This window comes from Vulpes vulpes, chromosome 2 (genome assembly GCF_048418805.1).
Source record: "Vulpes vulpes isolate BD-2025 chromosome 2, VulVul3, whole genome shotgun sequence".
Taxonomy (NCBI): Eukaryota; Metazoa; Chordata; class Mammalia; order Carnivora; family Canidae; genus Vulpes; species Vulpes vulpes.
In genome coordinates this window covers 61,487,804-61,513,063 of record NC_132781.1, presented here as the reverse complement: position 1 = coordinate 61,513,063, position 25,260 = coordinate 61,487,804, and the positions used below count along the sequence as shown (strand labels likewise).

The following is a 25,260-nucleotide window of genomic DNA, read 5'->3' as shown; positions in this document are numbered from 1 at the left end:
ACAAAAGGCATTATGTAGCCAGTGGTCCCCTTTCCAAATTCAAATTTATCAAACTTGTGATCCCTATCAATGCTCCATAAAACTAACCCATTTCTGGGATCATCTTTCTTGGTTCTGCTAGTTCTCTTATAAAATAGCAGTTAAATGAGAAGTCACTTACTACTTGTTTTCTTGGTAGATTCAGAAGCTAGACTTAGTAACTCAAAATCCTATCTCTAAGGTCCCATTCATGAATTCATTTAACTCATGAATACTGATCAAGTACCATCATCCTCTGCGTCAGTGTTTATGTACAATAATAAATATTTTTAATGCATGCGAACTCTGTGCTAGGTACTGTGGTAAGCACTTTCATTATCTTCCTATGAGGTTCTATTATTATCCTTATTTTACATATGAGGAAACTGAGAGAGATGAAATAAGTCGTCAAGGGATTTACTTGCAGACAGTCTAAATGCAAAACCCATGATCTTCCCCACTGAGGGAAGGGTAAAGTATGTTTCCAACATGAGAGTTGTAGACATTACCAGGTACCCCTTGGGAGAGGAAGAAAAAGGGCAAGATTAAAAAAAAAGAAAGAATAGGAAGAAAACAATAAAAAAGTAGAAAGGAAAGGAACTATCATCATCCAGCAGATTCCACTTTCCATTCAAATATGTTTTCATTACTTCTAAATTGGCCCACTTCTTGCACCCCACAGGGGAAAGCAAGACAAAGTAAAGACAATTTATGTATTCATACAGATCTGAACATAAGGCTTACAAACAAGAAAAAAAAACAAGAGAACCAATACAAAGTCATTTCATCCTATGTAAAGTACTAGATTTAGAATTCTTTGAGCCTGAGGGGCAGAGAAACAACACAAGCTGTAAAAGGTCAGAGTGAAAGGAGATCCCTGTGGGCTCAAGAAATCCAGGCCCTTCCCGCTTAATAGGAAAATGAGAAGGATTTGGGTAGCTCCAGTAGGAAGCAGCCAGGACCCCATCAGCCAAGGCAGGAAAGCCGGAGGCAACGACGGCGGCAAAGGGTTTTCCAGTCTTGGCTGAGCTGAGCTAACTCGTCTGCTGAGCCAGTGGGAGCTGGCGTTGAGGAGACTGGTTCGGGGCACACGAGCGGACTTTGTCGGAAAGGCAATGGGACGTCACGGACACATTCTGTAACCGGTGCGAGAGGCTGAAAGCAAAATTCGGGGAAGCAAGATCAGAAGCAGCAGGCTGATGGATGGCACACAGGACAGAGGAAAAATAGTCTAGGGCTTTTTCTCAGGACTGGACTTTGAAGCCATAAATGCCTGCACCGCGCTGGAAGCAGAGCGGCCGGGAAGGAAGGTGTAGAGGGGAAATCCCGGCACTTCCCGGCGGTGGCGCGTACAGGCGAGGAGCGCGGCTGAGCCACCGGGCCCGCGCAGGGCTCTCCGAAAGCACCTGCTGGGACGCCGCCCTGGCTGACTTGGGTCAGGTCAGGCCCGTCGCCCGCAGCAGCTGCAACCACCCACTGCAGAGCAGGTGCCCCCACCGAGGAAACCGAAGCATCTGGTCCACGCCCCCCCTCCTGCCACCCGAATCGGGGACGGGGATGGAAAAGTCCGGGGAGTGGTCCCGGCTCGCCAGGAGCGCAGCTTCCCATCCCCGCGCACTCTCAGGTGTTCAAGGGAGGATGACCTTCGGGCAGGCCCCGGCCACTCCCCCCGGGCCCTTGTGAAACTCGGGGCTCCCGGCACCTCGCCCCGCGGGCGAGTCCCCGAGGCCCCTCCCAGGCACTATAAAGGCCGCCGCGCCGCGCCGCGCAGCTCAGTCGCCGGACGGACCGTGGTCCCTGCAGCCTCCCGCCGCGCTCGCCAGCAGCCCCGCGAGCTCCCGCCCGGCCCCCCCCGGCCCTCCCCGGCCCTCCCCGGCCCTCCGCGGCCCGCGCCCCGCGCCCCGCGCCCCGCGCCCCGCGGGGAGGAGGATGGAGCCGCGCCGCGCCGGCCGCGCCCCCGCCCTGCTGCTGAGCCTGGGTAAGAGCCCGCCGCGCCGGGTCGGGGATGGGGCCGGGTGGGCCGGGGCGCGCCGGTGTCGGGCCCGAGTCCTTCGTTGAAAATCTAACTACTGCCGCGTGTGTCACGCAGGAATCGATGCGGCTCCGAACAGGCGAAATAAAAAGTCAGAAAGCCTCGGTTTCTTTCTTTGGAGACTGCCAAAGACCAGGGAAGCCCCGTCCGCATCCCAAGCTCTGTTCTTTCCTGTAGGGTGGGGGGGAGTGGGGCTGGGGACGGGGCTAGGGACCAGACCTTTGCAAAAGAGACCTTTTGGGAAGAAATGCTTTTCCTCCCGTCTTGGCCGCAGTGTCACCTTTCCGGGGCGCACGCGGGTGGCAGCTTTGCGGGAGCTCGGGGAAGCGCAGAAGCCAACGTCCCTGCGCACCTGGGGCGGGGGCGGGCCCCGGCGCTGCCTCGGGTCCGGTGCTCCCAGCCCTGCGCCGGGAGGCCTCCGGTTTCCTCCCGAAACCCCTCTTGCTGCACCCGGTGGTTTGGAACTGCCCGGCGTGTTTTTAATGCCCGTCTTTCTATTTTGAGATGATTTAGCTCTCGCGGACTGGGGAAAAATAAAAAAAATCCTTGGTGAGCTTTCTGGTTTGAAAGAAAGATCGTTTCTCTCTAATTGCTCACATTTCAAGAGGAATTCGGAGGTGTTATAGGAAGATTTTAACAAGGAAATGAAAGCTGCCAGTCTCACATTCCTTCTGGGGTTGCAATGGGGCGAATTCCCCTAACAAATGAACTCTACCTATGCAGGATGTGACAGTTAAATTGTTATTTCGACACGCCTTCTCTCAGGGCTCGGGGACCTAATGACGTGCATACTATGCATAGTTGGAACTTACTCGTGCAAGTTTAGGGACAGTAGTAGATACTGGATCTGTGGCTTCCGCCAACACTGTGCTAAGAATGACTTGCTAGAACATTCTCAGTCAATAAAGTGGCTTTGCTATCTTTGTTTTGAAGGCTCTGTGAAAAGGACACAATTGGAAAAGCGACCGTCTTCCTAGAGTTAGAAATTAACCTAGAGGCCAGAATGGCTCCGCGCTTTTTCCCCTAATTGTCCGGTTCCATCTGAACAATGACAGTGTCTGTTCTGGGCCACTCATTGAATATTCTAATTAGAGACAGCAAAGAGCCTATGAATAACCTGGTTACTACCCACCTGGTTACTGCCCACTCAGAGAGTGTGTTGTGTGTGTTTTTGTTGTCATGAAAGTGTTTAACTCCTTTATTGCGTAGCTTAATTATAGTTCACTTATTTCATCAGCCGCCAAGCCCATTTCCAAATGAGCTAGGTCAGTTTCTGTTTTCCCAGTTTGTTTAGATATTTCCCCGCGACTAGAAAAGTTCCTGTTTGAAGTTCTCTTTCATATCTCTGTACTCTGATCAGGTATGCAAGTCCAATAGTTTTATTCTAGAGCACATGTAAAAATGACAAGGCCACCCGGCATTTCTGAAATTGCCTCCCCGTGCCAAATACAAGGTTACCTAGAACTACTTTTCCCAGATGTCCGGTGTTACAAAGAAGGTATTTATTTCAGATTTCAGCAAATATTTTGTTACCGTGTGTGTGTGTGTGTGTGTGTGTGTGTAATTTATGTTTATTTATAACCGGAAAAAATGTTTTGGTTTCATCTTCCATTCCAATACCTGCAGATTTAAATTGCTACACATTTATAAGATCGATTGCTTACTTTTAAATTTCATAAATATTTGATATTGATGTTCTTGCCTTACATAATGGGAAAGTATGACTTAAGTTCCCATAGAAAACCAAGGCTAAACTGAGAAAGTTCACACCTGGATTTGCTGGCACTTTTAGCTTGCTGAATATTAAGTAAAGGGGTTGAGATTCCCCAAACTAGGTAACACATTTATAAGTAATTTACAGCTTTAGAACTGAAATAGCATTTCTAATATAATGATTGGTCCAGAACAAAGAGGAGAAGTTTTTGTCTTGAGTACTGCAATAAAGGTTTAGAGAGGATCTCTATCTAAGATCCAACATTTTCATTGATACCCAAATGGGCTTTTGAGCATATTCCCGAATGCCATCTCCAAGACAATTTAGTCCTACTTCGACATTGTAATTGTACAATGACAGAAAACTGAGCAGAGTAAACATTCTTTCCTGAAAATATGAGAAGCACAGGTCTCAATGAGACATTGGCTCACCCCTGATCTTTTCTGTTGACCTTAGAGTTTATGGACTGCCTGAGTATTGGCACCACCTACCTGCCTTCATCCATCATATCTCACCATGTGAACAGTTTGGGTAATTAGGATGTGTGGTTCAGCACCAAGGCCCAAATCCAGGAGTTGGGAAAGAAGTAAACAGTTACCAAAGGCCTACTGTGAGCTAACCCTGTTGTGTGTTAAGTGCTTTATATATATCATCTCATTTATTCCTTCAAATCAATATATGAGGTAGATATGATTAGCCCTTGTGATGAAGAGACTAAACCTAAGAGAAGTCAAATTTCTTACAAGGTCTTAGAGACAGTAAATGGCATGGTCGTTCTGGAACAATGTATGAGGCGCCAGAGGGTCTCAGGATTATCAGAAGCATAATAAAAGTTACAGATTCTAATAAAGAAGTTTCAGGGTAGTCTGGGGGCTATCCCAAGGCTTTGAACCTGTTTTGGGGACAAGCATATGTACAAAAATCGTATCTTTATGGTATCACTCAAAATCAGGCACAGAAAGCATGTGACTGTTTCCTTAAGCTGTGCTAAAATATGTTGGATTTTTACTGAACCTTCAGTCAGCATTTTTCAGCAACACAATTCCCAGGAAATGAATCTTATTTCCAAGTAGTCATTACATCATTTGACTGAGGCCTTATTTCTGAATTTGCCTAGATGTATATTAAGTAAATCAATCAAGAAGTGTACCTATGTCCTTTTTATTCCCTGTATCTTTTTATACTATTGTGAATTTAATATAGTATCAATAAGGGACTAAGTTAGAATCAACAGCACATTTCTTTTCTTTTTAAGTTTTATTTTTTTTTATTTTAGAGAGAGAGAGAGCATAATGGGGAGGGGCAGAGGAGAGGAAGAGAGGATCCCAAGCAGACTCACTGCTGAGCCCAGAGCCCATGCAGACTGGATCCTATGACCCTGAGATCACGACCCGAGGCAAAACTAAGGTGCCCAACCGACTGTGCTACCCAGGTGCCCCTGTTAGTATATTTCTGTTAGCAGTAAGAAAATAAATATACTTCCTTGGGGAAAAAAAGTATAATATTCACATAATCGCTTTGGTAAACTTGAATTTGAATGCCTTCTGTCTATTTTTGCCCAAGAATCTTAGATTTCCTGGTTAATGGTGAGTTAAGAGATGCAAATGACATGTAAGAAATCCTCTTCAAAGAGACTAAGTTAAGGTGTTGTTTCCCCATCCATTGGGCTTTACTCCGAATATAGGACTATGCAAATAGTCTAAGTAATATGGCTGCTATTGGGAACATTCCTTTGGAAGACAACGGGAAGACTCCCCAAAGCTTTAATAGGAGAGATCCTTAGGGAGGAGCACCCTGACAGCCATTAGTATGGCAATTCTGGAACCTTTGAAAAAGTGAAATAAATTAAAAAAAAAAGAAAGAAAAAGTGAAATAATGCAACAGACTCAGTCTCCTCTGGCAATGCAGTTTATGCAAAACTGGTGTTTAGTTACAGGGCAAGTAAAGATTTGGTGACATTCTAGGTTAAAGTCATGATTTCTTAACTAGGATACTCTTTATAATAGTATTTTTTAAAAAGATTTATTCATTCACTTCAGAAAGAGAGAGAGAGGAGTGTGGGGAGTGAGGGTGGGGGGAGGAGAGGAGGGCAGGGGCAGAGGCAGAGGGAGAGAGAGAATCCCAGGTGGACTCCATGCTGAGCATGGAGCAGGTCACAGGACATGATCCCAGGATCCCAAGACTACCGCCCCAGCCAGAACCAAGAGCCAGACCCTTAATGAACGGAGCCACCTAAGCACTCCTCTAATAGTATTTATAATGCACAAGACGATCTGACAACTGTCCTGAAAAAAATGTTAACCCTTAATTTCTTAGGTCAAAAATCCTGAATTTTAAATTTAAGTCATGAAAGTGAGTTAAAATACAAAGTCTCCTAAAAATATTCTCAGGATAAGAGAGAGAAAAAGCCCCCCTCTCATATTTATATATAACCATGTTTATAAATGTCAAACTTTATAGTTTTGAACCAAGAGACATGGTGAATAGAACACACATTCCACACCGCTGCTCCTTTATTTCATACTTTTAGGAAGAGTTTAGTTTGAGTTTTAGTTTTCTTATCTGTAAAATGAAGATCATAGCTGTGTTGTTAGGTTATTGTAGATAGATGTGGTAAATATGATGCTATTATAAAATAATAAAAAGCACTTTAAAAATGAGAGCTATCATCAAGTGCTTTCTTAGAAAAAGCTTTATTAGATCCTTACTATAGCCCTTTAAGCTAGGAAATGTATTATCATTCCCATTTTTCAAATCAGAGAACAGACATAAAAAGAAGCAAGTAACCCAGGGTGTAAGGTTCCCTCTTTAGGTAATGCCATGATCTCTACTGTACCCGAGCTCACATGTCACTTTTAGGGAAAGCTCTACTCATCCTTTAAGACTGAAGAGAAGTATCAAGGCTTCTCAGTTACTTGCCTCCTCCCCTGTCCTACCTCTCCAAAGTCAGCCTGCAGCAGGCCTCTGCCTCCTTTGCGAAGCTTTCATCCTTGGTCCTGCCTTCTTCATGCCAGACTGTGTGGGTCCACCCTATGTCTCCTTGCTGCTACCATGCTCCTCTTTGATCATCCATATTGTGATAGACTTAAACCCTTACATGTTTGCTGGATGGATGATTAGAATGTTACCTTTTTTCAGAGTCCTTACCACTATAGACTTCAAGGCTGTTTTTTGAAAATGTGCTTGAGAAGCAAAATATTTTGAGACTATGCAATAGTTTTTGAAAATTCAATTCTGTTTGATCAATTTTAAGATTTTTTTTCTTATTTCTATCACTTAATATAATCCAGATTCACTGATGGTATACCTAATAAAATTTAAGGATATCTGTACTGTGTGTGTGTGTGTGTGTGTGTGTGTGTGTGTGTGTGTGTTGAAGAGAAAGAGAAATTTCACAAGCAGTGATATGACTGGATGATGGGTAGTCAGTAAGAGAAAGACAAGTATTGTTTTAGAAATAGAAGGATCCTTAGAGTAATCTAATTGAAATTCCATTCCCCCCCTCACGCCACCCCCCCTGCCCCAGCCTACCCCACTCCTTAGGTCAATGTTTTCAGAGATAAGGAAACTCAGCCGCAGGGGTTTCAAAGTATTACCTGAGCTAGAAGTGGACTCCACGCCTCAGGGGGCTAGAGCAGGTTTTTTTCAGCCTTGGCTCCATTTACATTGTGGTCTAGGTAATTCTTTGCTGTGGGCCTTCCTTTGCAGGGTGTTTAGCAGCAATTCGGTCTCTGCCCGTTAGGTGTCAGTAGCGCTTGCCCAGTTGTGACGAAAAGGTCTCCAGACCTGGCCAAAAGTCCCTGGTTGACATTGCTCCAGGTTGAGAAGCACTAGCTTAATGTATTTTCCATTGGCTATCACAAATTGCCACTCATAATGCACAGTTTGAATAAGTGCTCAAGTTGCCAAGAAAATCAAAATTAATATTAATGGTAAGATGGATGCAAATACAAAATCAATGCTAGTGTTTTAAAAAAAAAAATCAAGTTAGCAGTGTTTATTACTGATTTTAGTGCCAGTTGCCCTGAATAAAGCCGGATCTTATTTGTGATAGAGTCGCTCATACTTCTTACAATCACTGTGTCACTAACCACCCCCATACCTCCTTTTAAAAGTCGGTGTTCTCTTGGATCCCACAACACTGAACTTCCTTTTTTCTCCCGTTTCTTTGACCATTTCTATCCATTCCTCATCACTTCTTTCCCCAAGCGCTAGTATTTTCCATTCCATACTATTTCCTTTGGAACATATGAATGGCTCCCATGCCTTTAAAGATCATATTTTCATATCTGACTTTCAAATAGATTCCACAAATTCATTCTTTTTTTTTAAGATTTTATTTGTTTATTCATGAGAGACAGAGAGAGAGAGAGAGAGAGGGAGAGAGAGAGAGAGGCAGAGACACAGGCAGAGGGAGAAGCAGGCTCCATGCAGGGAGCCCGACCTGGGACTTAATCCCGGGTCTCCAGGATCACGCCCTGGGCTGAAAGCGGCGCTGAACTGCTGAGCCACCTGGGCTGCCCTCATTTATTCTCTTATTCAAGAACTGTATTCCCAAATGCCCCCTAAATATAAACAGATAATATATGAACTATAAACTCAAATTCCTTTACTTGTTGTGTTTTCCCTTCCTGTTCACTATTTCCAAATGCCACCACAGAAACCACTGTTCTGCATATGTCTTCTACTCTTTTCATGGCACCACCGTCCCTAGTATTTTCAGAAACTTGGCATCACCTATGAATTGCCTCCTTTTCTCTCCACCCATAAGACTCTAGCCTATTAACTCTGTTGAGGACAGAAACTATGTCTTTTGCATTAATTTCCTTTTAGCATTTTGTTCAATCTCTTGCATATAGAAAAGTCTCAATATTTATTGAACAGATATAACTTGAGACATGTGGTTACTAGAAGTAAATCTAGGCTAAGCTACTCCCCTTTATGCAGTAAAACTAAGCCCTTTCTACCCTCTTATCATACTACAGATGCAGATGTGCTGCTCACTGAAGTTCAAGTTTCCCATGTTATCCAAAAGATGGATGTTCACAAAATAAAATTTCTTAGTGCCTCCAAAGTGCTAGTTGCTTACACAGGTTCTGTGAATGAAAAGTAATTAACTTTGAGGCTTTTAAAATTACCTTTTATATACCCATTTCTTTGATGATCACTTATTCAAAACCTTTTTTTTTTTTTTTTTTGCAAATTCATTTTTGGCAGTAGGCTTCTATAAAGGATGGATGATATGATAGTCAATATGCTTCTACAAATACCATTAAGTTTTCAAAATTTCAGGCCACAATATGGTCATAATGAAAAGAAGGCAAATGGCAAACATTCTAGACTGTTGCTCCTTTAGGAGATTTTTCTTTTGACATAGTAATGCAATAATTTAAATTTCTGATTTGAATCAATAGGGATAGGTGTGAGAAGCAAGATGGAACAGGATGAAGGTACAGAGTGTTATATAAAGACTCCCTCATGTAACATCTTGAAGAAAAAAATATTTTCAAAAGAACATTTGAAATAATACTCTTGAGATGAAACTTTGGCTTTTAGGGAATACAAGTCCCATATTTAGAGCTCTTTGTCACAAATTCCAAACACTCAGATTTATATAAATCGTACCCTTTGCACAAGAGTTGATATGCATTCTTCTGCCTTATGAGAACACTTTCGGGGATCCCTGGGTGGCTCAGCGGTTTAGCGCCTGCCTTTGGCCCAGGGTGTGATCCTGGAGTCCCGGGATGGGGTCCTGCATTGGGCTCCCTGCAGGGAGCTTCTCCCTCTGCCTATGTCTCTGCCTCTCTCTCTCTCTCTGTGTGTCTCTCATGAATAAATAAATAAAATCTTAAAAAAGAGAGAGAGAACACTTTCATTATGAATAAGATATGCATCCTTAAATCCATTTTTAGGGTAAATTAAACTGCACTCTCACTTTTTAACTAACAGATTCTTGATTGGATGGCTTTAAGAACAGTCTTCTCTGATGAATAAAATATATGAGCACGTTGAAGTATGGATTTAGGAATTACTACTAGAATTGAAGAGTATTATTTAATGCCTATGAATTAAAAAGCATGGCCTATTAAATCTTCTCTTGCCATTTGACAAGGAAGATCCTATGGCTACTTTTAAAACTCAAAATTAAAAGAAATACTTATTTGTAATATAACAACTTCTGGTTTCATTTTGTTTTATTTGAAATAGTTATAGTTGGTTTTTACATCTATTTTTTAATGAAGCTTACTTATAAGGTTAATGCTGGAAAACTGTGGGAAGAGGATAATGGCTAGAAAAAGACAAGGTTAATATCCTCTTTCTCCGTAGTTCTCTGAAAAGTAGGCTGTTATTAAGAAACACTAACAGGAGTTCTTTTCAGGATCTGATGTGCCAAGGTGAAGCCAGGCCTTTTCTAATAGTGGATTTTAATTTTAAATAGGAAGGCATCTGGAAATGTTGAAGACATTTGACTCCTTGCAAGTGTACAGGTCCTAACAAGCCTCCTGTGTTACAGACAAATCCTAAAATCATAGACTGCCATGGAAGAAGGTAGAAAACTAACAGTCCATGAGCAGGGGAGGCATGTTACCACACCAAAAGCGTGAACAAAGTGGATTTTTCTACCTGTTTGGGCTGGGCAAATATTATGATTCATTATAAGTTTCCTGTTCTGGTCTAAATATTCTAAAAGTTTAAGTCAGGAAAATAGGGTGCATTCCTTTCATTCTGTAACTGATCTCATTTTCTCTGGGCTCATTTTTATCTGCCTCATTGTCACTCAGAAGAGTCATTTTATCCCTGAGAAGTGCCAATTGACTTTGCAGAATCGGCTTTGTCAGCTAATCCCAGCCTCCTTCTAGTGAGCACCTCCATGTAATCGTAAGGAAGCAAGGTCAAAAGAAACTGTGAAATAAGGACATTTCCTACATCTGGCATTTCTCCTGACTGTTGGGCAAGCACTTCTTAGCGCCTCAGGGCCCACGGCATTTAGAGCTACCCCCCTCGGATGATGATCCTCGACCTCTCCCACGCACAGTGCCCCAATATTGTGTAAGGATGTAGGCTTGGTCCTGACTCACAGAGTTGAGGTTGATTTGTATCCTGTGAGTCATCTGTACCACTTCCTGTTGGCACATTGGAGATTTCATTGAAACACAATCTCTGAAAGGTGAAGAAGGCAGAGAGATGTAGAAGTGTGCTTCAAATTCCTCAAACGCATTTGGAAATTTGACAGGAATAATGGCCTATAGAGGAATTTTGACTTTTATTGCATTATTGAAACAGAGTTTCAACAGCCAATTTTGAGTTTATAGGTCATTCCCCCATACCACCTTGCACACAATTCCTCTATACTTTAGTTATTAATGTGGAGCTTGCCACCAGGCCTGTTTTCTGACACATGGACACTATCCAAAATCCTTAATATCATAGTGAATAATGTTTTTAGCAGGGACCCATGGTTGAGGATCAAAAATCTCAGATATAATATTTGCAATTGAATCATAGACCATTATTGTTCAAATAACACTAAAGTCATGAAAAAAAACCTGTAAGATTAAGGAAATATATGTATATGACTTTTTTTTTTTTTTTTTTTATGATAGTCATACAGAGAGAGAGAGAGAGGCAGAGACATAGGCAGAGGGAGAAGCAGGCTCCATGTACCGGGAGCCCGATATGGGATTCGATCCCGGGTCTCCAGGATCGCGCCCCGGGCCAAAGGCAGGCGCCAAACCGCTGCGCCACCCAGGGATCCCTATGTATATGACTTTACCATATATTCCTTGCCTGTATGATTTTAAAATAGTGAGTAGTGATTCTTAAGGGTGATGAGGTGGTGGGTATCAGAATTTTCCATGGGTTGACTCTGAATATTTTGATCAGCTCCATCTACTGTTTTACTTGAGTTTGCAAGGGCCTGGGGCAGAGATGAAGTTGATGGAAGTTTGAGAATCACTCTTAAAGCAATAGAGCTGTGCAGGGGGTACAAGATTTAAAACTGATTTTGCTATTCTATTGGTCATGTACATCCACGATGGAACTGAGGCTTTTCATTTGAGGGAAATATTTAAAATTATTTACAGTTTCATCTGTAAAAGACCCGGATGTTGAATTCATGCAGCCAGTCTCATGGAAACCACCCCCAAGCCATGGACGATGTCCAAGAGAGCGTCACAGGTTAGGAGAGCCCAGTTTTTGTGGAGGCACACCCTGCACTGAACATTCTTTAATTCACAAAGAAATATTTCATCTGTGGCTTGACCAGGTGGAACCAGTGGGAAAGCTAACAAACACTAAAAACCTTAAAAAAAAAAAGATGAAGAAGCAACAGCCCAAAACAATTAGCTGAATTCTGTCATAATTGCAGGTTGCCATTGTCAGCAAATCCAAACAGGAAAGGCTAGTATCTGATTTCCACAAGAGATAGAGAAATGAGCTTCACAGGTGTGTTTGCACCGTAGCCTGGGCTGGCAGGAGAATTTCTAATGTTTTCGCCAAATCCTTCTTCAGTTGGAGAAGCGTGAAGGCATAGGAATGTCAGGATGTTAAAACATGCATCTAGAGACCCAGCTGGTGTTGAGCGGATGGTGTAAGTCAAAGGGTTTAAGTCTTCGATCGAGAAAGTGCAAGGCCGAATTATATTGAGAAGTAGAACAAAATTGGCTTGGATGAGAATCTATCCTACTCTCCATAAAAAGCTTCATAGACAAAGTCATCTTTTTCTATCTCTGTTCACCTGACAATGAAATACGAACTTTAACCTTTTTTTCTTTTTGTCATTTAAGAAAGATGATTATTTTTTTCCCTTTAAGACTGATGGAAGCAGTATATGTTATAGGAGAAATATGGGGTGGGGAGGAGATCTAAACTTTTCCAAGTCATACTGTCAAATCAATGAAAGATTATGAGACTTGCTGTCCAAAGATAGATTCCTGACTCTTATTTTCTGAGGTCAATACATACTTGGTCTTGGATAAGACAATTTAATTGCACTGAGGTTGGGGTTAACAACTAGTTCACAGGATTGTTCTAAGGGTCAAGTTTGAAACATTATGAAATTATGAGCTATGATGCTGATGTATAATTTAGTTTTTAGCACCTCAGTAATATGCAATATGCTTAACATATACACGTCCCTTCTGATTGAGAAAAAATAAAACAAAATCCTTTATTTTGTGGATTCAGACACACTAAAATACCCAATTACAAAGAGATTTGTAATCTTGTTACAGACCAGTAGAGGGAACTACCCGCATACACTGCTAAAACTAGAGGCCCAATCAGATCATGAGTCTTATGGAACATTTGTGGGAGTCTCTGGTATGTTAAGCATTTTGAAAAAATATCATTTCCATTTAATTCAACGCCCAAACTCTGTAAGGTAGAGGAAACTGAGATCCAGAGAAGGTAATTAATTTTTCCAAAATCACATAATGCAAGCTTTCTCCCAAGATTGCCTTTCCATCATACTCTGTTGTCTTCCTATGGGATTAAATTACCCTGCTTCAATTATATTTACCCTGGTTTGTTTGTATAATGGCCATTATACTCCAGTATTATTGCCCATTTCCAAGTTCTATAATGTGGCCCATTAACAACATTGCTACTCACTCTTGCGAAAGTTAGTTTAACTCTTTCTAAGTCTCAGTTTTTTCTCATGTCTGGTGCGGTTAACAGTCACTGACTGGATTAAATGAGATAATATAGATAAAAAGGATAAGAACCACACCTGTATATAGTCGGTGTTCACAAAATGTTTTTTTTTTTTCTTTTTTTAAAGCTTTTATTTACTTATTCATGAGAGACACAGAGAGGCAGAGACACAGGCAGAGGGAGAAGCAGGCTCCCTGGGGAGCCCGATGTGGGACTCGATCCCAGGACCCCGGGGTCATGACCTGAGCCAAAGGCAGACACTCAACCACTGAGCCACCCAGGTGCCCAGAAATTAATATTCTATTTTGTCCTCAAGATGAATAGTTATTAATGGTTTAATACATTTTCCCCTTCAGATAGAATTCTAATTTTATGAAAATTTTCAAGGAGATAAGAAAAAGATGACAATCAACTGAAGAATTTGGGTATTATAGCAGAGATAATGAGGAAAGTACTGTTAGATAAGCATGTTCACGAAATGTTAACTGCTGCCAACTACTGCAACTAATGCTTCCACCACTGTTAGTATTTATATAACAGTTACTCATATTGACCAGAAAGAGGGGTGAAGTGCAAGTGCCCAGCCCCTAAACAGAAGCAGTCAGGAAACATCCATGCAATTAGAAGGATTCTTCTTATGCTTTCAGGCAATTCAGAAATTACTTGAGTCATTCTGGAGCCTATTTTCCAATATTTATCTTTCAAGTGGTGAGCACATGATAAAACACCTCATTCAAGCTTTTACTGGGCTGACAGAAACTGGGTCCTGGGGCTTAGTGGTTCATGTAGCATGGACCTTCATTCCCATCTTAGATCTGATCTGACTTAGATTACATTTTGTCCATTAAAATAAACTTTTGTGTGTAATACAATGCAAAGAGTAACCTGGGCATTTAGATTAATAAGGAACACATTTAAGGTTGAGTCTTGTTTAGTTGTCACTGTAAATGGAACCTGAAGCTTTTTATTTTTTATTTTTTATTTTTTTACGATTTTATTTATTTATTTATTCATGAGAGACACAGAGAGAAAGAGACAGAGACACAGGCAGAGGAGAAGCAGGCTCCCTGTGAAGAGCCTGATGTGGGACTTGATCTGGGACTCCAGGATCATGCCCTGAGCCAAGGACAGACGCTCAATCACTGAGCCACCCAGTGTCCCTACTGAGCCCTTCCCTTGAAGCATTGCTCTGAATACATCATGGGGCAAAATAGTGAAAATTCTACAAGTTCAATTGCTAAGCTTAGCAATAGCAAACTTCAAAATCAGATCTTTGCCATTTAGAGCAGGTCAAATCTGTAACTAGGAATATTATGCCAAGGTTTTCACCCTTGGACAGGGAGTTGGGGGGACATTTATTTTCAATTATGTGACTGTTAAAAAAAAAATTATGTGACTGTTTCCTTTTTTAATTTTTTTATTTTTTAAAAGATTTAATTAGTTAATTAATTATTTTATATATATATATGTTTTTATTGAAGTTTGATTTGCCAAGATATGGTATAATACCCAGTGCTCATCCCGTCAAGTGCCCTTCACCCAGTCATCCTATCCCCCCGCCAGGCTCCCCTTCCACTACTCCTTGTTCATTTCCCAAAGTTAGGAGTCTCTCATGTTTTGTCTCCCTTTCTAATTTTTCCCACTCATTTTCCCTCCTTTCCCCTAAAATCCCTTTCACTATTTCTTATATTCCCCGTATGAGACAATTATGTGCCTGTTTTCACAAATTAGTTTATTTTATTGTTTTGATGGATTGAGTTCTTGAAATAATTGAAACAACCCTATTGTACTGTGGTTACATGGAAATCTGATCAAATTTTTTTTCCTTGAAGCACTGTTTATATATTTGGTTTTCCCCCATAAATAGGTTTCCATCTTCTCCAAGCGGTTCTCAGCACCACTGTGATTCCTTCCTGCATGCCGGGAGAATCCGAAGATAATTGCACAGCATTAGGTAAGCTGCTTTGCCAGCGTTGCACCAGAGGGTCACAGGTTCTTTTTTTTTTTTTTTTTTTTTTTTATGTTTTTATTGGAGTTCAATTTGCCGACATATAGCATAACACCCAGTGCTCATCCCGTCAAGTGTCCCCCTCAATGCCAGTCGCCCAGTCACCCCACCCCCCACCCACCTCCCTTTCCACTGTCCCTTGTTCGTTTCCCAGAGTTAGGAGTCTCTCATGTTCTGTCTCCCTCACTGATATTTTCACTCATTTTCTCTCCTTTCCCTTTCACTATTATTTATATTCCCCAAATGAATGAGAACATACACTGTTTGTCCTTCTCCGATTGACTTACTTCACTCAGCATAACACCCTCCAGGTCCATCCACGTAGAAGCAAATGGTGGGTATTTGTCGTTTCTAATGGCTGAGGAATATTCCATTGTATACATAGACCACATCTTCTTTATCCATCATCTTTCGATGGACACCGAGGCTCCTTCCACAGTTTGGCTATTGTGGACATTGCTGCTAGAAACAACGGGGAGCAGGTGTCCCGGCGTTTCTTGGCCTCACAGGTTCTTAATGGAAATGTACCCAAAGACGAATATGTGACACTGTAGAGAAAAGAGGGGGATAGCCGCTGTGTTAAAATCATTTGTTTACACCCTGGAAAAATAATATAAAAGAATAACTGGTGGGAGAGGGACTGGGCATCTAGTTATATAGAAAGATTGGATATTAAAGAGATAGGAAACAATGAAAATCAGATTCTTATTTCTCTTGGTTTTGCTGGGAAACCATTGTTAGAGATTGGATCCCAGACAAAACAGGAAATTGAAACTTTGTACAAAGTAGATAATCAATATACTTTGTTGCTATTTTTTGGTGAAAGGAACAAATGATGTCCTTTCTTTCTGGTTACAATATTTGTTCAGAAAGCTTTTATGGGGGGGGATCCCTGGGTGGCGCAGCGGTTTGGTGCCTGCCTTTGGCCCAGGGCGTGATCCTGGAGACCTGGGATCGAATCCCACGTCGGGCTCCCGGTGCATGGAGCCTGCTTCTCTCTCTGCCTGTGTCTCTGCCTCTCTCTCATTCTCTGTGACTATCACAAATAAATAAAAATTAAAAAAAAAAAAGAAAGCTTTTATGGGGTACTTAATACATATCAAAAACCGCGCTTAGGCATAGGAATACAAAGAGAAGTTATGTGCAGCCTGTTTCTCTTGGGGACCCCTGGAAGGACTCTGGATGTGCTTCAAGAGAGATCTACTTTAGATTCAGCGTCAGTATTGAGTCAAGAGTTATCCCAAGGAACCAGGGTATTTCCCACAACGATTTCACCATCTCTTCCTCTTTTGTTATGCCTCCACTATGTACTTGGTTTCTAAAAAAATTTTATTTAAATTCCTGTTAGTTAACATACAATGTAATATTAGTTTCAGGTGTACAAAATAGTGACTCAACACTTCCATACAACACCAAATGCTCATCACAAGTGCCTTCCTAATCCCCATCCTGTATTTCACCCATCCTCACACCCACCTCCCCTCTGGTGACCATCAGTTTGTTCTCTGTAGTTATGAGTCTGTCTTGGTTTATCTCTTTCTCTCTCTGTATTTTTTTCCCTTTGCTCATTGGTTTTGTTTCTTAAATTCTGTATATGAGCAAAATCATATGGTATTTGTCCTCCTCTGGCTTATTTCATTTAGCATAATACTCTCTAGCCCCATCCATGTCATTGCAAATGGCAAGATTTCACTTTTTTATGTCTGAATAATATTCCTTCATATATAGATACCACTTGTTAATCCATTCATTGGTTGGTGGATACTTGGTCTGTTTCCAGAGTTTGCCTATTGTAGATAATGCTGCTATAAACATCAGGGTGTGGGGACGCCTGGGGGGCTTTGTGGTTGAGTGGCTGTCTTTGGCTCAGGGCATGACCCTGGGGTCTGGGATCGAGTCCCGCATTGGGCTCCTTGCTTGGAGCCTGCTTCTCCCTCTGCCTATGTCTCTGCCTCTCTCTCTGTGTGTCTCATGAATAAATAAAATCTTAAAAAAAAATCGGGGTATGTGTACCCCTCTGAGTGGTATTTTTGTTCTCTTGTCCTCCTTCATCATTGGGCTCTCTAGAAGTTTTTTGTTTGTTTTTTGGAGCAGGAGTATTACAATCAAGATGCTACTGTTCGATTATTTCATAAGCATCCTTCACATTTTAGTAATTAAATCATCCTAAAGTGAATTTTACATATAGGCTGCAACACTATTTCTAATGAGGCTTCTATTTTCATTGTTGTATTGTCTAACCCAGGCACCTGTCAATATTTGTCTACTTCAGTTCTCATGGTTACAGATGTTGGGGAGGCTTTAATTGGTTTCTTTGACGGTAGCCTCAAAAATTTGGGACCACCCACCAAAACATGCATTCCTGGCTTAAAACCCGTTATAGAATTATGCTCTCTGGGGACGCCTGGGTGTCTCAGAGGTTGAGAGTCTGCCTTTAGCTCGGGGCATGATCCCCGTGTGGGGATCCAGTCCTTCATCGGGCTCCCTGCAGGGAGCCTGCTTCTCCCTCTGTCTGTGCTTCTTCATCTCTCTGTGTGTCTCTCATGAATAAGTAAATAAAATCTAAAAAAAAAAAAGAAAAAATGCTCTCTGGAATTAATTAATGGATTCAGTTTGCAATTGATTTTGGAATAATGAAACTGCAGAATTATTTTGAGATTTGAAAAAACATCAGGCAAATTTGGGGTAACTGAGTAACTAAGGATAATAATTTTTGAGTGTCTTAAACTTGTCTTTTCTATCCTTCAAGGTTCTCTTTTGTGACCTAGGTCCCTAGGTCTTATTTTGTTTGTTTAGTCTGTTGGATATTTTCCTTAGGGGTCAAATGTTTGTTTAGTGGTGTAGAGAATGTCATAACTAGAGGGACTTCTTAGTCCTAAAAATTCTCCTCAACTGATTGGCACCTGACCTGCTTTGCTGGGGTAGCTCAGCATTTATTATGTGAAAGGTTTAAGATTAATGCCTTAAAGAAAGCCGCAGAATATATCCAACTTTCCATTCCCTTCACAGTTCAGATAGAAGACAACCCACGTGTGGCTCAAGTGTCAATAATAAAGTGTGGCTCTGACATGAATGGCTACTGTTTGCACGGACAATGCATCTACCTGGTGGACATGAGTCAAACGTACTGCAGGTAATATGGCAAAAACCGACAAAAACCAGTGTTTTTTAAAAACTTATATTCTCTAATATTTTTTGAAGTTGACCTATGGGCAGTTTATACATACTATTAGCATGCAGTTATATGCAGTATTATTAAGTGAGTTTTTTAAAGTTAGGGAACAAACGGTAGCTCTCAAATCATACAGATACTTCAGGAGTGCAGACGGGGAAGGGCTTTGATTCTTCCTTCATATTGCCAAAATGGCAGCTCCACTAGATCTCTATATCAACCCCTGTTTTATGAATTCATTGCACTGATTTAGACAAAAGGCAGCTCAAACCTACAAAACTTACAAAGCACCATTGTAGATTGCTGGCCACCGTGCAGCTGAGCTAGCCTGTCCCTTTACCACCATGGTTAAGCTGAGAGCTATGTGGAGCCCTTTATCAAAGCTGGCCCTGCACTTAGGTCAGTCTTTGAAATCCTCTTTACAACTTTTGGCAAACCTGGTTGATTTCTTGCATTACGGTGTGAGATTAGTTCTTATAAAAATGAATTCATAATAATAATTTCTTTTTTGAATAACTGATCTTTTTCTCATATTTTCCTTTAGGTGTGAAGTGGGTTACACTGGTGTCCGATGCGAGCACTTCTATTTAACTGTCCAACAGCCCTTGAGCAAAGAATATGTGGCTTTGACTGTGATTCTCATTATCTTGTTTCTTATCATAGTCGCCGGTTCCCTATACTACTTCTGCAGATGGTAAGCCAGTGTTTTTTATACTTTGCATCTATAAATTATTTTCATGCAATACAGACTTACAAACTGGGTAAAACTATGGACAAAGTATTATTTTAAGGGATAAGATGGACTCTGCACTGACTATATTTACAAAGAAGTTTCAGCAGCAGAATGTGTGGATTAGACTCTACTGTTAGCTCTGCTATTTCTTATCTCTATAACCTTATACTAGTCCAGCTTGGAGTATCAGTTCCTTCCTCTATTGTACACAGATAGAAATCCTCCCCTGCATTAGTGACAGGATCAATATTGAGTGTTATAATACATGTTAAAGAAACCATAAAGCATGATGTCTATGCTATACTCAACCAATTGTATTTAATTTATGAGGTCAAATTTTGTATTTCATAAAAGATGTGCTTTGTAAATTAATAACCCTAGAGTTTAGGATCTTAAAATTTAAGGCAGGCTAGTAGAAGTTTCCAGACTGTTGTTAAAAACATACTTTAAAAAAATCATCAGTCTCCCAGAACATTCACACTCCAACCTGATGTACAATGCTACACTGATATAGGCTGATAACTGAGAAAGAAAGGCAACGAGCATTGATATTGCTGACAGTATATCAGACTGGCAGTGTTTAAGGGTTAGGACTAGGGTATGGAAAAATGTAAATTTGTTAATAACAGCTGCTTTGAAATGTCTCCATGAAATCCATCTCATTTTGTGACTGATACAAATTTTTCAGTACAGCTTTTTGTTTCATTTTTTAGAAAGAGAGCATAAGTGTGCCTGTGGGGTGGGGCACAGGGAAGGAGAGAGAGAAAAACCTGAGGTGGGACTTGATCTCGCAACCCTGCAACCCTGAGATCATAACCTGAGCCAAAATCAAGACTCGAATGCTTGATCAACTAAGCCACCCAGGTGCCTGTTCAGTGTAGATTTGAGTGGATTTCATTTTATTTGTTTGCTGAAAGTAATACACTTCTACTTTTGAAGGTCTGAGAGTGTGCTACTTTTGTAAGATTACATTTATTTTGCCTGTGTTTGATTCTAAGCATTCATCAAATTATAGTGCCTCCCTGATGAATTATGATGACAAAACTGAATACTATTAAAACTGAAATACCCCTAAAAGGTCTTTGGCTATAATCCTTTCCTTTATAAGGATAGGGGAAATGAGACTCAAGGAGGTAAATCAACATACCCCAGCTCAGAGAGTTGGCAAGTGGCAGAACTGTGTCTAAACAAAAGCTTTCAAATTGTGTTCCTCCACTAAGCATAAGCATGCACTTTCCTCAGGGCTACGTGCTTCATCTCCAGAATGGGTAAAAAATGAACACAAAATATTAGGAGGATTGCTTGAACAAATGAATGAATGAAGATTCAGAATGGTGACAAATTTATGAATCCTAGCTGGAAAAAGTTGGCCAGCTCATGTGACCCATTTGTACTTCACTGTCATCATATGTAAAATGAGGATGATACCGGTAAATATGAGAATAGAAGAATAGAAGAATGAGAATGCATATGTAGCCCTTGGGGCACTGTCAGCCACCTAAACTCCGCAGCTATTCTAATTGCTATTGGTTATAGCATTATATCAGTGAGATGGTAGAATGTAATGATGTGTGATATTCAAATACTGGGGCTTGGGGTTTTTGTCTTTGAGAGAGAGAGAGAGAGAGAGAGCAGGGGCAGGGAAGGGCAGAGTGTTAGACTCCATGTCCAGCGTTCAAGCCTGATGCAGGGCTCAGTCTCATGACCCTGAGATCATGACCAGAGCCGAAATCAAGAGTCAGAAGCTTAACTGACTGAGCCACCCAGGCGCCCCACAAATGGTGTGTTTTTAGTAGGAAAGAAAGAGAAAGAAGAAAGAAAGAAAGAAAGAAAGAAAGAAAGAAAGAAAGAAAGAAAGAAAGAAAGAAAGAAAAGAAGGAAGGAAGGAAGGAAGGAAGGAAGGAAGGAAGGAAGGAAGAAAGAAAGAAGAAAGAAAGAAAGAAAGAAAGAAAGAAAGAAAGAAAGAAAGAAAGAAAGAAAGAAAGAAGAGGGAGGGAGGGAGAGATTGAGAGAGAGAAGGGAAGGGGAGGAAATGGAAAGAGAAGAGAGAGAGAGAGAGAGAGAGAACAAAAGGCCCTGGCTTAAATTTGGTCACATGCTCTCCTGGAATTGTATAATTTTCATGACATGTTAGTGTCTGAGAAATCCTTTATCTATCTTTCACTATTCCCTGCACTCCTGCAAATTGTTTGACCACAGAACACTACCCCTTTCTCCCTCCTTTTTTTTTCTCTTGTCCAACCTAAACTTGTTGACCTTTGTCACTTTGGAAACACTATGCTGATGTACCTTTTGAGTCCATTTATTGGTTTATTTTGTTAGCATCCTTTGTTCTTACTACTATTAACTAGAGAGCTAACAGTTTCATTTCTGAATATTTCTAGGTACAGAAATCGAAAAAGTAAAGAACCAAAGCAGGAATACAAAAGGGTGACATCAGGGGATCCAGCATTGCCACAAGTCTGAATGGTGCCATCAAGCTACAGACAGGGATGCGCAGCATGCCTGGTTATGTTAATATTCCTATTTTATTAATAATATTTATGTTGGATCATGTGTTAAGTCAGCAATGGTGCATTTTTAATATAGACACTTTTTTATTTTTTGTTTTATTTTTGACAGAATATTTGCTAATGTATAATGTATATAAAACAAATAATATAGAAAAAAGTTGATATTTTTGTAAGAAATAATTTCCTGGACTAAACACTTTCACTCCAAAGCTCAGTTGCCAGGTATGCAATGCCTAGGAGTGAGTGACATGCAGTTTGTTGCTCAGGAAGTGTCACAAATGATGGATTTTTGTTAAGCTTAAATATATGGCTAAATCAACTCAACAAGTAGATTTTCCTACCCCTCAAGCGATAATTGGATTCACCATATCGGACTTCGATGTATGACTTGGCACCACTGTGTTCTGTATTAAAACACTAATGCAATGGGAATTGAGGAGAAGCTACATGCGGGGAACACACTAATCCAGGGAGGGCTGTGTCCCTCCACCCCCATCCTCCGCTGTGACTCCAGGTTTACTGTCTACTGTCCTGTACGCCGAGAGGGCAGTTCCTTATTCCAACTCATGGCTCCTGTGGGTACTGGTCACCGATCTGCAGATTCTCCTTGCATTAAATGAGTTGACAACTTCATTCTATACCACCTTTTATGTAAATAGTAGGTATTATATAGCTTCATGATGTTTCTTTTCTTTTTTCTTTTCTTTTCTTTTCAGATTTTTTTCTTTTCTTTTCTTTTCTTTTTTATGAGACAATAAAAAAGATATCCACACTTGGAGCCAAAATTTGGGCTTCTTTTTATGAGTATTTATTTTCATAGGGACTTTAAGAATCCTAGGATTATATATAGTAGTCCAAAATTTGATGGACTGGTCACCATTTTAAAGTGTAAGACAGCAATTCTATATATTGTCCAAAGATGGAAATACAGTTATTTCATCTTCTTTGCAAGAGTTTTATTTTTATTTTTTTATTTTTTAAGATTTTTAATTTATTTATTCATGAGAGACACACATAGAGAGAGAGGGAGGCAGAGACACAGGAAGAGGGAGAAGCAGGCTCCATGTATGGAGCCTGATGTGGGACTTGATCCTGGGTCTCCAGGATCACACCCTGCGCTGAAGGTGGTGCTAAACTGCTAAGCCACCAAGGTTGCCCTGTAAGAGAGTTTTAGTGTAAAACAATGTAGTAAGTAGCTCCTTCTACAATTTAAAAATATATTTGTAAAATGATATCTTGAAGGAGGAAGTGGAATAATATTTTCCCAAATGAACAAATTCATTTGAAAAGTTTTAAAAATTTAGAGACTTAACCATGCCTTCTTTTGGAGACTGAGATGAATCTAGGGCCCGGTTTTCTGTCTTTTGTTTATTTTGGGGGGAAGAGACTAAAGTTTCTCTTGTGTTTGAGCCCATGGTCTCAGTGAGTTCCTAAGGGTACTTGGGGCAACCACAGAAGGAGCTGCAGCTCTCAGCATCTCCTGGTCTCAGGGGAGACTGCCTCATTGAATACTAGACCTTTGAGTAGAGTCTCTCAGGATCACACACCTTGCTGGGGAGGGACTATTCTTTTTTCATCTTTTTTTCCTGGCAGGTGCTATGGCAACAACGAGAAAGTAAACAATGACTGACTTCTGAAGTGCCAGGTGCCAGGACTTGCCTTCATATGTATCCCTTCACTTGTCCTCTGGTGTTTCATGTGACTATTTTCCAAAGTGCTGGATCTGGTCCCTTACTATAGGGGAAAAACACACGTGTGTGTGTGTGTGTGTGTGTGTGTGTAATATATATATACATAAAAATATACAAATGTATAAAATATACAAATTCATATGCAAATACACACCTGTACACATAAGCTCAATCATAGAATTAGTCATTTGTTGCTCTTTCAAAAATATGTAAAACTTAAAAACAAGAAACAGAGAAATAAAATAAAAATTCAGGAAGATCTAAAAGCACGTTTCTGTCTCACATTTAATACAGCTAAAATCAAATGTGCTGTGTAAGAATACATTTTAAGTCCCTCACATTGTTATTGAGACCTACTAGATGAAAATGAAGTCCGCCTATTTTAAGTGATCTTGACTGTGTCAAAGAAAATCAGTTTACTGAGAAATCAACAGCAATTCACTTATTATATTTACAAAAAGGGAGTTATATTGGTTTATCTTAAACATCCCATTTCATTATTATATAACTAATTATATGTAGTTTGCAATGTTTTTAATCTTTACTTAAGGGTACTTAAAAAACTAGCCCCTGTAAAAGCTAAATCTTTATAGATGTATATTAAATTTTTTAAAAAAATATGACCTAGATTGTGTTCTATGGATGAAAATAAGTCAGAAATAATTGTTTTAATGAGGATAATGCTGAGCAAAAATAGCAGATGATTGCCATCAGCTCAGATTTCCTACAAACAATGGAAAGATTTGGATTAATATTTAGTCTATCTTCCTTATTTTACAGATTCTCACTATATATATTTGTAGCAGAGCCTATATATCCAACATACTGAGAACAATGCTTTCAGGGATCAAATCAATATTTATGCTGGAAACAGATGCACTAGTTTCTACTTTCTGTTGAATTCAGTAATCTTGTTTTGAAAAGCTCATCTGTGATCCACATTGTCATTTTTACTCCAATAACCACTCTGTAGACTTTGAAGGGAAAAAGATGTGTTTACTCCCTGCCCAATATTTTCTGAGTTTTTTTCTACTCTTATTCATATGGGAGAAGGGGAGTAACAACTTGCAAAGCACTGTACATTTTTAATGTTCTAGCAAAAAATAATTTTATCTAAAACATGTCTGTTATTCAAACTGGAAAATGCTAAATGTAAGATAGTGCATTTTTATCTTTGCTGTTTTTGCACTTTGTAATTGCACTTTTTAAGTTTGAAGAGCCATTTTGGTATACAGTTTATATTGAAGATGCTATGGAACATAAACTTGTAATGCATGCAGTTTAACTTATTTGAGAATGGATTTTATCAGAGTACTGAATTGTATCAATTTGTTTGTGTTCAGTATCAGCTTTGATAATTGTGTACCTTAAGATATTGAAGGAGAATATAGATACTTCGCAAGATGTTGTTAATGTTTATTTATTTTTGTCGGCAACTAGAAAAAACATGACTGAAAAAGAAAAATACATTAAATATCATGCGTAAAAGAGTTTCACTAATAATTGTAGTCTCTCTCTTTTTTTCTTTTTATTCCATAATAAATTAACTTAAAAGCAGTGACAGAACTACAACATATTTAGATATAAAGACTTACGGAGGCATGCCTGGGTAGCTCAGTGGTTGACTGTCTGGTTTTGGCTCAGGGCATGATCCTGGAGTCCCGGGATTGAATCCTGATTCAGGCTCCCTGCAGGGAGCCTGCTTCTCCTTCGCCTGTGTCTCTG

At 40.2% G+C, this 25,260-nt stretch overlaps 1 protein-coding gene across 1 annotated transcript; it reads left to right on the top strand.

Annotated features, from left to right (window-relative positions):
- The first annotated feature begins 1,897 nt into the window (after positions 1 to 1,897).
- On the top strand, positions 1,898 to 25,035 carry EREG (epiregulin). The gene is made up of 5 exons (XM_025985108.2): positions 1,898 to 1,996; positions 15,286 to 15,372; positions 18,436 to 18,559; positions 19,143 to 19,292; positions 21,716 to 25,035. The coding sequence occupies exons 1-5, from the start codon at positions 1,948 to 1,950 to the stop codon at positions 21,795 to 21,797; spliced, it is 492 nt and encodes a 163-aa protein (XP_025840893.2). The 5' UTR covers positions 1,898 to 1,947; the 3' UTR covers positions 21,798 to 25,035.
- Positions 25,036 to 25,260: the final 225 nt, after the last annotated feature.